General features: G+C 37.7%; 1 protein-coding gene across 1 annotated transcript in view; it reads right to left on the bottom strand.

Annotated features, from left to right (window-relative positions):
- Positions 1-14911, bottom strand: part of PRKAA2 (protein kinase AMP-activated catalytic subunit alpha 2) — a 59206-nt gene extending 44295 nt beyond the window's left edge. Inside the window, exon 1 of the mRNA XM_082857807.1 lies at positions 14756-14911. Within this exon, the coding sequence (XP_082713933.1) occupies positions 14756-14849 (94 nt within the window). The 5' untranslated portion in view covers positions 14850-14911. The remainder of the gene's footprint in view (positions 1-14755) is intronic.
- Between the last annotated feature and the right edge of the window lie 240 nt (positions 14912-15151).

Here is a 15151-nt window from a genome sequence, read left to right on the forward strand (position 1 = left end):
AGTTGACAATACATGCTGGAATTTAATTCTGGGCTCTCTATTTTGTGTCATTGGTCAATGTGCTTATTTTTATGCCAGTAAAATATTGTTTTGATTCAAATTCCTAAGTATGATACCTTCAGCTTTATTTTTTTCCTCAGGATTTCTTTGGCCATTCAGAGTCTTTTGTGGGTCCACATAAACTTTAAGATTTTTTTCTTCTATTTCTGTGAAGAAGGTTTTGGCATTTTGATGGTGACTATATGGAATTTGCAGATGGCTTTGGATAGTACGGCCATTTTAACACTATTAATTCTTCCAACCCATAAACACAAGATGTATTTCCATTTGTGTCTTCGATTTCTTTCAGCAAAGGCTCAGTTTTCACACTGTATAGATCTTTCATTTCCTTGGATAAGTTTATTCCTAAGCATTTATTGTTTATGATGCTATCATGACTGGGAGAGTCTCCTTTATTTCTTTATTTCAGATGCTTCATCATTAGTGAAAAGAAATGTAATTGACTTCCGTATATTGATTTTGTATCCTGCCACTTTACTGAAATTGTTGATTCATTCCAACAGTTTCTTGACTGACTCTAGGATTTTTATGTAAGATCATATCATCAGCAAAAAGTGATAATTTTACTTCTTTCTTCCCAATTTGGATGCCTTTTATTCCTTTGTCTTGCCTAACTGCTCTAGCTAGGATTCCAGTACTGATTCAGTCTCGGTAGGTTCTGTGTTTCTAAAAATGCATCAATTTCTTCTATGTAATCTGCTGACATATAACTATTCATAACAGTCTCTTATGATTCTATATTTCTGTAGTCATCTGTAATGTCTCCTCTTTCATTTCTAATTTTACTTGAGTCTTATTTTTCTTAGTCTAGCTAAAGGTTTGTCAATTTTGTTTATCTTTTCAAAGAACCAGCTCTCAGTTCCACTGATCCTTTCTATTGTTTTTCTGGTCTCTATTTCATTGTTTTCCTTTCTGATCTTTATTATTTCCTTCCTTCTACTAACTTTGGGCTTAATTTGCTCTTTTTTTTTGAATTCCTTGAGGTATGAAGTTAGGTTGTTTATTTGAGATCTAATTTCTTAGTATATGTGTATATTGCTATAAACTTTCCTCTCAGAACTGCTTTTGCTGCATCCCACAATATTTGATATACTGATTTCCATTTTCATTTGTCTCAAGACTTTTTATTTCCCTTTTGATTTCTTTGACCCAATGGTTTCTTATAAGTGTGTTGTTTAGTTTTCATATATTTTTAGATCTTTTCACTATCTTCTTCTTGTTGATTTCTAGTTTCATACCATTGTGATCAGAGAAGATGGTATGATTTCAATCTTAGATGTGTTAAGATTTGTTCTGTAGCCTATCATATGATCTATCCTGGAGAATGTTCCATGTGCACTTGAGAAGAATGTGTATTCTGCTGCTGTTGGATAGAATGTTCTGTACATGTCCATTTGTTTTAAAGTATGATTCAATTCCAACATTTCCTTGTTGAATTTGTTTGTATGATCCACTGTTGATAGTAGAATACTGAAGTCCCCTACAATTATTGTATTATTGTTTATTTCTCCCTTAAGATCTGTTATTATTTGCTTAATACATTTTGGTGCTTGCATGTTAGGAGCATATATGATTGTTATATCTTCTTGATATACTGGCCCCTTTATCATTATACAGTGACCTTCTCTCTTCTTACACTTTTTGACTTGAAGTCTATTTTGTCTGATATAAGTATGGTTACGCCCACCTTCTTTGGGTTGCCATTTACTTGGAATATCATCATCCATCCTTTCACTTTGAGCCTTTGTGTGTCTTCAGAGCTAAAGAGTCTCCTGTAGGTCACATATAATTGGGTCTTTTTTTTTTTTAATCCATCCAGCCACACTGTGCCTTTGGATTGGTGAGTTCAATCCATTTACATTTAGGGTGATTATCTGATATGTAAGAATTTACTACTGCCATTTTATTTTTAGCTTCTGTTATTTTTATCTCACCACTGTTTCTTTTTCCTTCTGTTTCTATCTACCTTTATAAGTTGGTGATTTTTCATGGTGATTTGCTCAGTCTCCCATTTTTAAAAAAATATTTATTTTCCTTGTTTTTTGTGGCTGCGTTGGATCTTAGTTGCAGCACACACGATCTCTGTTGAGGCATACAGGATCTTTTTATTACGGTGCATGGTCTGCTCGGTTTCTCTCTAGTTGCAGCTCCTGGGCTTCTCTCTAGTTGTGGTGCACGGGCTCCAGGGCACCTGAGCTCTGTAATTGTGGCATGAGGGCTCCAGAGAGAGTGGGCTCTGTGGTGTGTGGCACGCGGGCTCTCTTGTTGAGGCGCATGAGCTCAATAGTTGTGGCACGCGGGCTTAGCTGCTCCATGGCATGGATGGATGCTCCATGGATCCCTTAGTTCCCCAACCAGGGATCGAACCTGTGTCCCCTGCATTGGAAGGTGGATTCTTTACCACTGGATTGCCAGGGAAGTCCCTCCCCTTTTTTTTTTAATGTTTCAATCTCCATTCTAGATTTCTGCTTTGTGGGTACCATGAAATTTACATGAAACGTTTCATAGATAAAATAGTCCTTTTTCTGCTGATAGCAATTTATCTTCATTTGCCTATGAAGGTTCCATGCTTTTACTCTTCCTCTTTTACATTTTTGACATCACAAATTATCTTTTTATGCGGTGATTACAAGTTGTGGCAGCTACAGTTCTTTTCCTTTAAACTTTATACTCTAATTAAGAGTTTAATATACTATTCTAAAAAAGGTTAGTTTTCTGTCTAACATCTTAATCAGAGCTTTGTGTACTTTCATCTTTCATTTCAGCTTGAAGAGCTCTTTTCAACATTTCCTGTAAGGCAGGTCTAGTGGTGAACTGCCTCAGCTTTTGTTTCTCTGGGAAAGCCTTTATTTCTCCTTCATATATGAAGGATCATTTTGCCAAACTGAATATTCTTGGTTGGCAGCTTTTATCTTTCAATATTTTGAATATGTCATTCCACTCTCTCCTGGCCTATAAGAGTTTCTCCTAAGAAATCGCTGATAGCCTAATGAGGGTAATCTTGTAGGCTACTATTTTTCCTTGTCACCTTTTAAAGTTATCAGTGACCTTTGACAAGTTTAATATAATCTGTCTTGTAGAATGTCTTTTTGTGTTGAAATAATTAGTGGTTCTATTAGCTTTGTGGACTTGTATATCTAGTTCCCTCTCCAGGTCTGGGAAGTTCTCAGATATTATTTCTTTAATATACCCTCTGCTCCCTTTTCTCTCTCTTCTCCTTCTTTTGGCTCATCAGATGAAGGCCAAGAGTTCTGGCAGGGTTTCTTCACTTTTAAAAAATCTTATTTCTCTCTCCTCTGCCACCTCAATCATCTCTATATTCCTGTCCTTGAGCTCACTAATTCCTTCTTCCATCTGATCTGCTCTATTTCCACTGCATTCTAATTCTTCATCCCACTTATTGAGTTCTTCAGCTACAGAATTTCTGTTTGGTTCCTTTTTAGAATTTCAGTCTCTTTGGTAAAGTACTCCTTCTGTTTGTTAATTTTATTCCTGAGATCACTGTATTGCCTAAGTTTTCCTGTAGCTCATTGAATTTCCTCATAACAGCTAATTTCAACTCTTTCTCAGATCACAATATTCCATGTCCTTGGGTTTGGTTGCTAGAAAACTGTCATTTTCTTTTTGTGATACCATATTACAATGATTTTTTTCCATGGTGTGTGATGAAAAGAGCCTTTGCTGCCACATGTGAAGTAGCAACACCTTTATTTAGGCAAGGCTTTGTTTACTTTGCTCCTAACAGTTCAGTACATTGGTAATTAGAAGACTTCCTCTTGTTTTCAAGAAGATGGCGCTATAGCACAGGTTTTTCATTTCTCTTACCAGTGCTAACTCATCCCTAAGGTTGGGAGTTGGGAGTGGTGCAATAAAAACAAAACAAAACAAAAACTGTCGGAGAAAAATGAAAGAGGGGAGGGTGGCTGGCGGCACAGTGAGGGAGCTGTATATTAAGCACTTCAGACTTTGGGTGTGCCCACATCCTAGTAGAGGGATGCCCAAGTTTGGGGCTGGGGGGGATGGGCAGCCAGCAACCGTGGGCAGTCCTCTTGCCAGAATCCTAGGACCAACAGCGGGAGATGCTTTCCTTCAGTTTTCTTTGTCTGCCTAATTCCCCTTCCCTTCGCTCCCCCAGTCACTGAGGTCGTTCCTCAGAGAGAGCAACAAGCTCCTGCAGGGGCAGCATGCAGAGGTGGGCAGACCCCACTGACCACCTTCACCCGCACCTCCTCTGCCAAAAGGGTCTGTGCTGGCCCATGGCTAGACCTGCTGCCACCATTCCCTCACTCCACAGCCTCTTCCGCAGTCCAATCTACCCACTTTCAGGTACACAGGTGGATGGATTTCTTGAGTGTCCTGGTATGCTATGCAGAAGCGTTTTTTGTTGTTGTTGTTGTTATGCATGTCCAGTTAGATGTAAATTGAAGGGCAGAGAAAAAAGGAACAACGCACACCACCATGACGCTGACATAACTCCAATCACAGTTATTTTAACGTCCATGTCTGATAACTTTAATATCTGAATTCCTAGGGGTTTTTTTCTATTGTCTTGGCCTTGTCTCCTGGAATGTTAAACATTGTGTGTGAAAAACGGTAGAGGGTCCACCTGATTTTATTTCCCTACAGAGAATAAAGATAGGAGGCAGATCATCTTAATAAGTCTAGGATTAAGCTGATTCTAAGGATTTCAGTCTTCAGGGGGTTGCAACCAAAACCCAAATGGTTACCTGGGACTCTCCTCCTTGATAAGTTATGAACTCCAGCTGTTGTTCTCCCCAGGATTCAAACTCTGCAGTGCCTTTTAGCCACTGCTCTCTGTTTGGCTTCTTACAGTTACCATTTTTACAAATTGGCAAATGACTCAAAGAGAAAAGCCAAATAAAATGTCAGACTCCCTCCAATGCATTTTTCTTCTCCCAGGGATAGTGATCACTCAAGTCCTAACTGCCTTCAGATTTTTAATTTTCTCTAGATTTTCTAATTGTTTGTAACTAGAAAATTGATTTGATGCAAGTTAGAAATCATAGCCAGATATGGAAGTCAATCACACTGGAAAAAAAAATGTATATGCAATAACAGAATATTAAAGTTAAAAAGAACTTTATAGATTATCTACGCCAACTTTCCATTCAAACTAGAAATTTTATGGCAACGATCTTGGTAGCCATCTGATACCCAAGCAAGTATGTCAATAACAGAAATAAAACTGACGTGTGGTATAAGTTGTAGCATTCCTAGACAGTCTCCTTGATAGAAAGATCCTCATTGTTCTGGATTATAATTTGCCTCCTTAAAACATTCACTCAATAGTCACAGTTCTATCCTCCAAAGCATCACTGAATATGGGGACTCCTTTTTCCAGATGATGGTACTTTAATTGTCTAAAAACAGCTATCACACTTAAAATAGGTTTTCTCATAGTATGAAAAATATTCTTTACCATACCTCATATGGCATACTTTTTGAACTCCCCTAGTTATAATGATCATTCTCTGAATGAAACATAATTGGCTAAGATTTTTTCCAAATTGTGGAACCAAGAACTAAACCCAATATTCAAAATTTGGCTTAATATGAAGTACAGAACTATACTACCTCTACAGCTATCAACTAATATGGCCACCATATGTCTATTTTCTATCCAATAACAATTTTTACATTTAAGCACTCATAATATATATTTCCAAAACTCATGGTCAGACAGAACTTCAACATCTTAGGAACCGCTATCAACTGTTCTACTCTTTTATGCACCTGTTTTTTGTTTCTGTTTTTAACCAAGTGCTAGATTTGACACTTATCCCTATTAAATTCTACCTAGCAATTCAAGCAGTCGATACAAATTTAAATTCTGATTCTTTGTCTATTAATTATCTCATCTAGCTTTGCACTACCCCAAATAGGAAATCTTACTATACCTATTAAATAGAATAAACGACAAAGATTTCCCTTTAGAATGACTCCTAAATTCTTTGGGAATAGTTGTTCATCAGCAATAAGACATTCAGAGCACATTTCTTTATCTTATCCGAAAAGCTACCATAAGACACAAAGTCAAATTTCTTACTAAAAGCAAATTTACAGCATATAGTATAACTGTTATACTATCCAACTGTGAATTAGTAGAGCACTAAGAGGGCCTGGTATAAATCTGAGTAAAAGGTGGATTCATCATATCATATTTGACTTAGAATTCAAATGTGAGAGAAGAATCGTTTAAGTAAATTCTGTGATGAATATTTTCCTCTTTATTTTAAATTAGTAAATCATCTGTTGTAGTATCATTGCCACATTTTTAACACTGGTAAAAATAGTTTGCTTAAAATCCAGTATGACTAAACATGGTAGATGCTTAATATATAGTCGTTCTATTATTTCATTAACTAAATCTGGAAGAACTGAAGTCAATTATGGAATACATATGGTACCAAGTTAAGCTCCAACACATTAAAAACAAAAATTAAATAACTAATACTTATGGTATCTATCAAGTAAAGTTAAGAATTTAGAAAAATTTATGGTATATTTAAAATTTTAATTCCATTATTTTCAATTATGATAGCTAGATAACTTATAATTAATTTATAATTAATTTATAATTTAGAGATGTTAAATGAGAACATACTGCTCATTATGTTTTTAATAGCGTGTAAAATGTACAAAATACTATGAAGAAAAAAGATTCTAAAAAAACTATTTTAATAAATTGATACATAAACATTCAGGATAAGAGACATTACAGCAAGATTTGATGATTATATAAAAGGCTGTTTAAAAAAACTAAGGGCAAATTAAAAAAAGAATTATTAACACTTTAAAAACTAAAGCACCACCAAAAGAAATACAGTAAAATTTATCAGAGGCAAACACTGTTAACCATAAGACACCACTTAAGCAAGAATACTGTTCCCTTGAAGGGGTGAAGGTTTCTATTATTAGCAGAGATAAGAGCTGCCTCAAATTCTTTCCTTAATAACACCAAACTAAAAATAAAATGGTTCACCACCTTTCAAAATAAACACATTACTTTGCACATGCATTTCAGTGGTTTAAATAAGAGATAAAAATCTATTCAACTTGATTCAAAGTGTTTGCTCTTATATTTGCATCTAATAAATATACTAGGGAGACTGGCTCTCACTTTCATAATCCATTCAGTACTTTAGGGGTCTTGTGCCCCCACTTTCTCATTATCTCTTAAAGGATTTGAGATTAGATCTTCTGTTAGATCCAATTAAATCACCTACCTAGCTTCAAAAAATTAACTGCTTTCTCTATAAAATATTTTCTCTATCAAGGAAACCACAGGAATCTCAGAATAAATGGGGCAGTGTTATCATTACAAAACAGTACGAAATGCTTTAAGGAAGGCTAACATGGACCACGAGGTAAGTGAATATTTTTGCATGTTCTTACAAAAAACAGACAAACAAACAAAACAAAAAACAAAAAAAACCTAGATAAAGCAGTGCTGTGTCAGCATGGGAAAGGGAGAGAGGCCACAGAACTGAAGTAATTTCCTCAGTATATGATCAATTACAAAAATCCTTTCTAATTTACATAAATATGTTAGGAGAAAGTTTGTAGAAAGGCATTTTTAGTTCAGAGTCTGCATTTTCCATAGTTCTACAAAAAATGAACTGCATGTATTATTTTGGTTCTACTGTAAGTAGAACCTTGACAACAAGCCACACGTAAAAACTGCCAACTGCTGCTCACATCCTCCTCCCTGTTCCAGCTTTGCCTCCTTCTTCCAAGAGTTCTACGATCACTACCATGAGACCTGGAATATACATCTGTTACATGTTTGCATATAGGCATTGCATGCATACGCATGGTGTACAGAAGATGGTGATAAGTGAGCAGTGTCTAGAGAATTAGATTAATGAACATATTCAAATGAAATAGGAAAGAAGACCAGGGAAAAATAAAACAGGAGATAGTAAACTCTTCCTCATCATTATCAAATAAATTCTGGTCTCAGAACCAGATCACAGATTATTCTCAGAGTTCAGCAAATTACAGGTTTAAGTACATAATAGGACCCAAGTATATATAAAGTACTTAAAAGTTAAGTACTTGTATCTTTTCACCTACATTTTCTCCTGTACTACTCTCAACAGTATAAAAGAACATACAGTCTTATTCCCTTTTTCAGAGATCAAGTAACTTTGGCTTAAGGCCGCATAGCTGGCTTATATAACAGCAAACTTCCACACCAGGCCTTTTAAAATCCAGTGCTCTCTATACTATATACCATGTTGCCTTTGTGGACTTCACCTGAAATCTATCCATCATTTATAACATTGTTTCCTATGGAAAAATATCTTTTGAGAGTCAATGGATTACACAAAATGAACAAAATCCATGCAGCACTAAGGACAAAATTACCTATGTTGAAATCATAAAAAACAATATATAGATCAGCAAAAACAAAAAACAAAACCCTAAATAGCACACTGTTCACTTAATTGTTTTGAGAGATACGATGAATTGATTTTCATTCCAACACTAATGTTCTAGTATTTCAGAAAATATATAGCTTCATTATTTGGAAGTATTGTTTAACAGTTGTTTAGAATTTGCATATTTTCAAAAGTAAAATCAGTTCAGCTAGCAACTTACATGAACATTCAGTTATTTCCACTTCATTTTTATTTTATTCATTTTCCATATTTGTGAAAAAACAAATTTCATGGCTTAACCAAAAAAGATACTGCATTTTTAATATAAACATTAATAATTATCATATAGCACAAATGAATTAGTCATTGGGAACTTTCCAATGCAGGCAACCAAAAAATAGGGGCAGATTATAAAAGCTCTGTCTCAATGTTGCAATCAGAATTGCAATCAGCAAACACTTATTAACACCTCACACAGGGTGCAGGATTCACTCACAATGGCCGTGTAATCTAGTCATCTCCACAACAGTGCCATCTATTTGTACGGCAATTTATTTTTTAAAGCCATTTTAGTGCCTCAACTCATTTAATCCTCAAAAAAATTCTAGAAAGCAGGTAGGCCAAGTGTTGTTATTGCCATTTTACAAAGGAGGAAACAGGCTCAGAGAAGTTTAATGGTTTTCCTAAATTCATATAACTGGCTGTGGTATGGAATTAAAAATCCCCAGTTAATGCCTTCCTAAACCAATGTTCTTCCTTCCTAGGACATCAAGTTATTTTTTTACAAATTCTCTTTAGTCTGTTTACTAAAGGTTACTGGTAATCTTTAGTCAAGGTTATTTTCATAATGGGGAGGAACCCTGAAATACCTGGTATTTTTTAAAATTTGGGTTAAAACTGTCAGAATTCAGTAACTTTATCATGTAAAAAATGGAATGGATTAAGGCACCAGAGTAAAATTTATATGAAAATATAATTTTTAACCATCCATATGGAGTTTCAAAAATACTGTTATTGGCTGTAAATTTGGATTAAAATAAATACATTTAAATCTTATTTTCTTAATCCTTGATAAATATCTATGGACATGTAAAACTTATATCCTTGTAGGTTTGAAACTCACAAGATATCACACTATGCATTTTTACTTTCCATTCCATATACCAGAGACTTGCATCAGAGAACCCTGAATTTGCCATTTCTGCCACTTACTAGCACCATGACCTTGGGCAAATTACTTAAAGTAGCTGATTCTCAATATCTACATTAGTAAAATGGAGATAATATCAAATGCAGGATTACTCTGGGGAATAAATAAAAATCAATTGCATATATAGTAAACATAGTAAGAACTGATTCAAGTTGTAGCTTTTATCACTAAAGTGTTACAAATGTGTTTCCCTTTTCTTTTGCTTTATATTACATCTTTATTTCAGCTCTGGTCTTCGGTAATTCAAATTTCCATTAAGCCAGAGGAAACAATTAAACGTTCCCATTTTTTGAAATTAAATCTTTAAAAAATAAGTTGTAAAAGACCTCACAAATTTCATGTTCTAGTGCCGTGCTTTAGGAGAAGAAGAAAACAAAGCCCAGAGAGTGTTTAGGGCCTTGATACTACATGAGAGTCAAAAACAATGCCAGTGTGGGCCCCAAATACCATAGGTGTAACTCTGAGGCCCACCAACTGACCAGGTAGCTGTCCAAAATCTAATTTACCATTTAGGACTTGCTACTTACATTTCAAAAAAGTAACACTACTTGTTTAAAAAAATTAATAAAAATTTTTCCATTTGCTTATCTTTCCTGTTATCTAAAAAATAAGTGGGGTATTAATAAAATATTTACTTAATTTCTTGCAAGCCAGTTCTGTGAGCCATGCACATAACTATCTGAAAAACAGAAAAAGTAATGCCTTGATGAGACCTTGTTGACTAGAAAAGGCTACTTTGACTACAAAGGATCCTATGTTGTACAATTCCAATGAAGAGTAATTATTTCATAAATCAAATCTATCAGCCCTCACCTCAAAAATACAGGCTTCTTTTTAAACAAATAATTACCATTATATTAAAAACATTTTTTTCTCCAACCAGTGTATAACACAAACACCAGATCTATTCTAGAATTTCTATCACGTTCATTATTTAGATAAGAACCGAGCAAGTCTAATTACAAGAGCTCTTAAACAGAAGTTCTACCTTACCCTGCAAAGAGTAAGAACCAAAACAATCAATATACAGAAAAAAAATTAAGTAGATAAAAAGCATTACTTCTAAACCCTGTCAGCCCACATAATCTGTTTCCATAAGCACTCCCCTTGTACTCTTACACTAGAACAATGGAGAAAAATCAGTTTAAAATATTTTAAATAAGCCTTCAATTATTTATCAACAAATAGAAGGATTTCCATATGCTTTTGAAAAATAGCTTGAAACCAGTACTATTAAATGAAAACTAGTTATTTCCATTTTTGTTTACTGTACCTAACTTTGGTCTGTAAATTGATACATCAACAACTGAAGTTAAACTTTCAATATCTGTAAATAACAACAGTTAAGAGAGAAGGCACATAAAATATTCATCACTCCTCCATTTCCATGTTTTTATAGCCATATAAAACTAAATCATTTACTACTAAGTTTTTTAGTATAAATTAAATTTACAAAGTCTAACTCTATACCAAATAAAAATGCATGTATTTCCAACAAACGGTGCTGGGACAATTGGATATCCATATTCAAAACGTTGGCCTTAGAACCTCATCTTACACCATATTCAAATTTTAACTCAAAATGGGTCATAGACGTAAATGTAAGAGCTAATAAAACATTTATTTAAAAAAAAAAATACAAGCAAATCCTTGAAACCCAAAGCAAAGATTTCTTAAATATAACACCAAAAGCATCATCCATAGAAGGAAAAAAGTCAATAAACTGGACCTCATAAAAATTCAAAACATTTATACTTTAAAAGACACCATTAAGAAAATGAAAAGTCAAACAACTGACCTGGAGAAAATATTTGCAGTAAGGGACTTGTATCCAGAATTTATAAAAAAAGATTCTTATAAACTCAACTTACAACAAACAACTCAACAAATGAACTAAATATATGAACAGACATTTCACCCAAGGAGATACCATTTCACTCCTCCTAGAACAGCTATAATAAGACAATAAACAAATCTTAGGATTTGGAGAAATAAGAACCCTCATACATTGTTGGTGGGATTGTAAAATGGTACAACCACTTTGGAAAAGTCTGCAGTTTCCCCCAAAGCTAAAAATAAAACCATGATATGACCCAACAATTCTGCTCTTAGGTCTATCTACCCAATGTGTCCGAGAACATATGTCCACACAAACATTTGCATGTGAACGTTTGTGGTGGCATTATTTGTAATAGCCCCAAATGGAAAACAATGGCCACCAACGGGTGACTGCAGAGGCAGAATGCGGCATACTCATGCAACGGAATATTATTTAGCAATAAAAAGGAACAAACTACTGACACATGCCATGTCATGCATGAACCTCAAAGGCATTGTTAAAGAAGTCAGACATGAGAGACTCCACGTTGAATGATCTCATTTATAAGAAATGTCCAGAGAAAGCAGATTTATCCAGACAGAAAACAGATTAGCAGTTTCCTAGGGCTTAGGGTTAACTATAAGTGGTAGAGGAATCTTACTGCGGTGATGAAAATGTTCTAAAATCGATTTATGATGATGGCTGTACCATGCGGTAGTTACTGAAAATCACTGAATTGTACACTTGGAATGGGTTAATTTTATGATATGTAAAATACATCTGAATAAAGCTGTGTTTAAAATGCATGTGCTTTTGTTTCTAGTCCCTTAAAGAATTACAAGTGACCCTGAACAACACTGGAGTTAGGGGCACTGAACCCCAAGCAGTTGAAAACCTGTATTTAACTTTACAGTCAGCCTGCAGTATCCATGATTCCGCATTCTAGGAGTCAACCAACCTGGGACTGTATAACACTGTAGTATGTCTTTAGTGAAAAAAGTCTGCTATAGGAGTACACCTGTGCAGTTCAAACTCGTGTTTTTCCAGGGTCAACTGTAAATGAATAACTTTAGACTGCAGCAACTTATATAATTTTTATTAAGCAATTGTACTAATTCTAACCTTGGATGGGAAACCACAGACTAACTTTGGAGAAGTGCTAATATAGTGTTAGGAACACCCCTCCAGTTGGTTGCTCACTGGGAAGGGGTCCTCCAAGAAAAGGATTTCTCATAAATCAAAGTAACTTCTGTTGGTTTATATTTTAAGAAGTGCCTAGAAGCAGCTCAAGAATATATACAAAAGATATTTAAGTTGTCCTATGACAATGGACCGATTGATCTGATGGGTGTTTTAGCCAACATTCAGATTACAGAAGAATTTAAAAGGACAAAATTTTAACACAGTTTGAAAGGGCGTAGGGTACATTATATAACCTGGAGAGTGTACATGTCTAGATGGCAAAGGTTTGAGGGTATAACGTCAAAACACAATAGTCCTTAGTAATGTCACAGGCATTAATCCAATTCCTGGATCCTCCTATATTCATTCTAAATATATTCTCCTAACTGTCCACTTTATGATGTCTTTCAAACCTAAGCCAGGACTTCACAGCCCTCACGGGACTTCAAAGAATTTTACCAACTTGAGGTCTTTACACAAATACCACCCTGTCTGTGAGGCCTTGCCTGACAACCTTATTGAAAATTGCTAACCTCACTAAACTCCCTATCCTCCCTTCTCTGATTCATTTTTCTCAATAGCACTAAAAATACTGTATATTGAATATTTTATATACATATTGCAATTATTGTTTGTCTTCCCCTACTGGAAGAGAAGCTTCACAAAAGGAGAGATTTTAATCTGATTTTGTTCCTAGGGTATCCCCATTACCTAGAACAATGCCTGGCACATTGTAGGCACTCAATAAGTGTTTTCTGAACAAACCATAGGGTATCAGACACGTGGAAGTAAGTAAGAGCCGATCCTTGCCACAGGAATGAACGAGTCTCTTCTATCCATTTAACAGCCTTGATTTAAGGTTAAAATATGATTTTTTAAGGAAATAGAGGCCTCAGTAAAATCTCCAAAGTGCCTACCTAATATTTCCCCTGCAAAAAGAAAAAAAAAAGCAAACATTTTACTTATAATATTGGATTTGCAACAATCAAAAGAGAAGTATTTTTAATACTTCTCGTTCTAGTTCTGGAGAGAGGACAAATTAATTAAATCCCACGTGACCCTTATTAACAAGAAAAACAGGAAAGTTCAATACTTAACTAGTAAGAAGTAAAGAAATTTCAAAACCAGCCTGTTTTACTACACCCAAAATGGGATCCCATCACCAAGAATACAGACCTCAGCAGAGCATGTCTTAGCAGTTCTGGCCTCAGCCCTACATAATCCAAGATCCCCATCACCGTCCTCCCCATCCCAGAAGCCTTCCTAGAACCATTTTACAAACACCAACCAACCTTCAGACCTCCCAGTTCTGATTAAGCCCTGACCCAAGCCAGCTGCATTCCAGCGTTTCACACAGGCATCAGAAAGACCCACCCCGCTCATTGCCCCGGGAGCATCCCCTAAACTGTCATCCCCACCCAACCCAGAGTCTGAGAGCACGAAAGAATCGGAATGTCAGGAACCGCCCAGCCTGGCCAAAATTAGAGGACATTTTAGACCTTCATCACGGTTCTGCCAATTTCAGTGTGACCTTGAGCACGTTCCTATACCCCAGGGGTCCCCGTTTTCTCACGTTTAAGGTGAAGATAACACCTGCACCTTCTATAAGGATTAAAGGAGATCACACGTGAAGCACCTAACTGGGCACCTGGCACGAAATGGAAACTCCACCATCAGGAACGTGGGTCATTCCCCAGTCCTATCCGTACAGCCTCCCAGCTGGAAGGCACCTCGCCCTACAGCACAGTCTCCCGGCTTCACAGAGGAAGGCACTGAGGTCGGCGGGGAGAAGCGCGGTGGGCGCCGGCCCTGGACCCCGCGACGCCCGCGCCCCAGCCCGCGCCCCCTCGCCCGGCGCCCACAGCTGCCGCGGGGCGAGGCGCTGCACGCTGCCCTCCCGGGGTCCCCAGGCTCCGCGCGGCCCGGGCGGGGCCACTCCACCTGCCGCCAGGCCCCGGCACCCGCTGCCAGCCGCCCGCCCGCGGCCCGGGGCTCCCGGGCTCCGGGGCTCCGGGGCTCCAGGGCTTGGCCTCCCGCGAGGTTGGCAGCTCGGCGCGGCGGCCTCGGCGCGTACTCAACTCTTCACTTTGCCGAAGGTGCCGACGCCCAGCGTGTCCCCCAGCACGTAGTGTCCGATCTTCACCCGCCCGTCGTGCTTCTGCTTCTCAGCCATGTTCGGGGCGCGCAACCTCGCGCCGCCGCCCGCGCCGCCGCCGCCGCAGCCGCCGCCGCCGCCGCCGCGAGCTCTTCTGTGCTGCCGCCGCCGCCTACCCACAGTTCAGCGGGCCCGCGGGGGGGCGGGGGCCCAAGACGCCGGGGACCAGGCGAGGCGGGGGCGGGGGCGGGGGTGGCCCCCAAGAGCAGGTGGGCGGGGCGGGGGCCGTGTGCGCGCCCAGACCCCGAGGCGGGCGGCCGGGGTGGGCGCGGGAAGCCGAGCGCTGCGGGAGGAGTGGAGGGAGGGCCCGAGCTCCGTGC

Source organism: Leucopleurus acutus, assembly GCF_964270905.1.
Source record: "Leucopleurus acutus genome assembly, chromosome: 2".
Classification (NCBI taxonomy): Eukaryota; Metazoa; Chordata; class Mammalia; order Artiodactyla; family Delphinidae; genus Leucopleurus; species Leucopleurus acutus.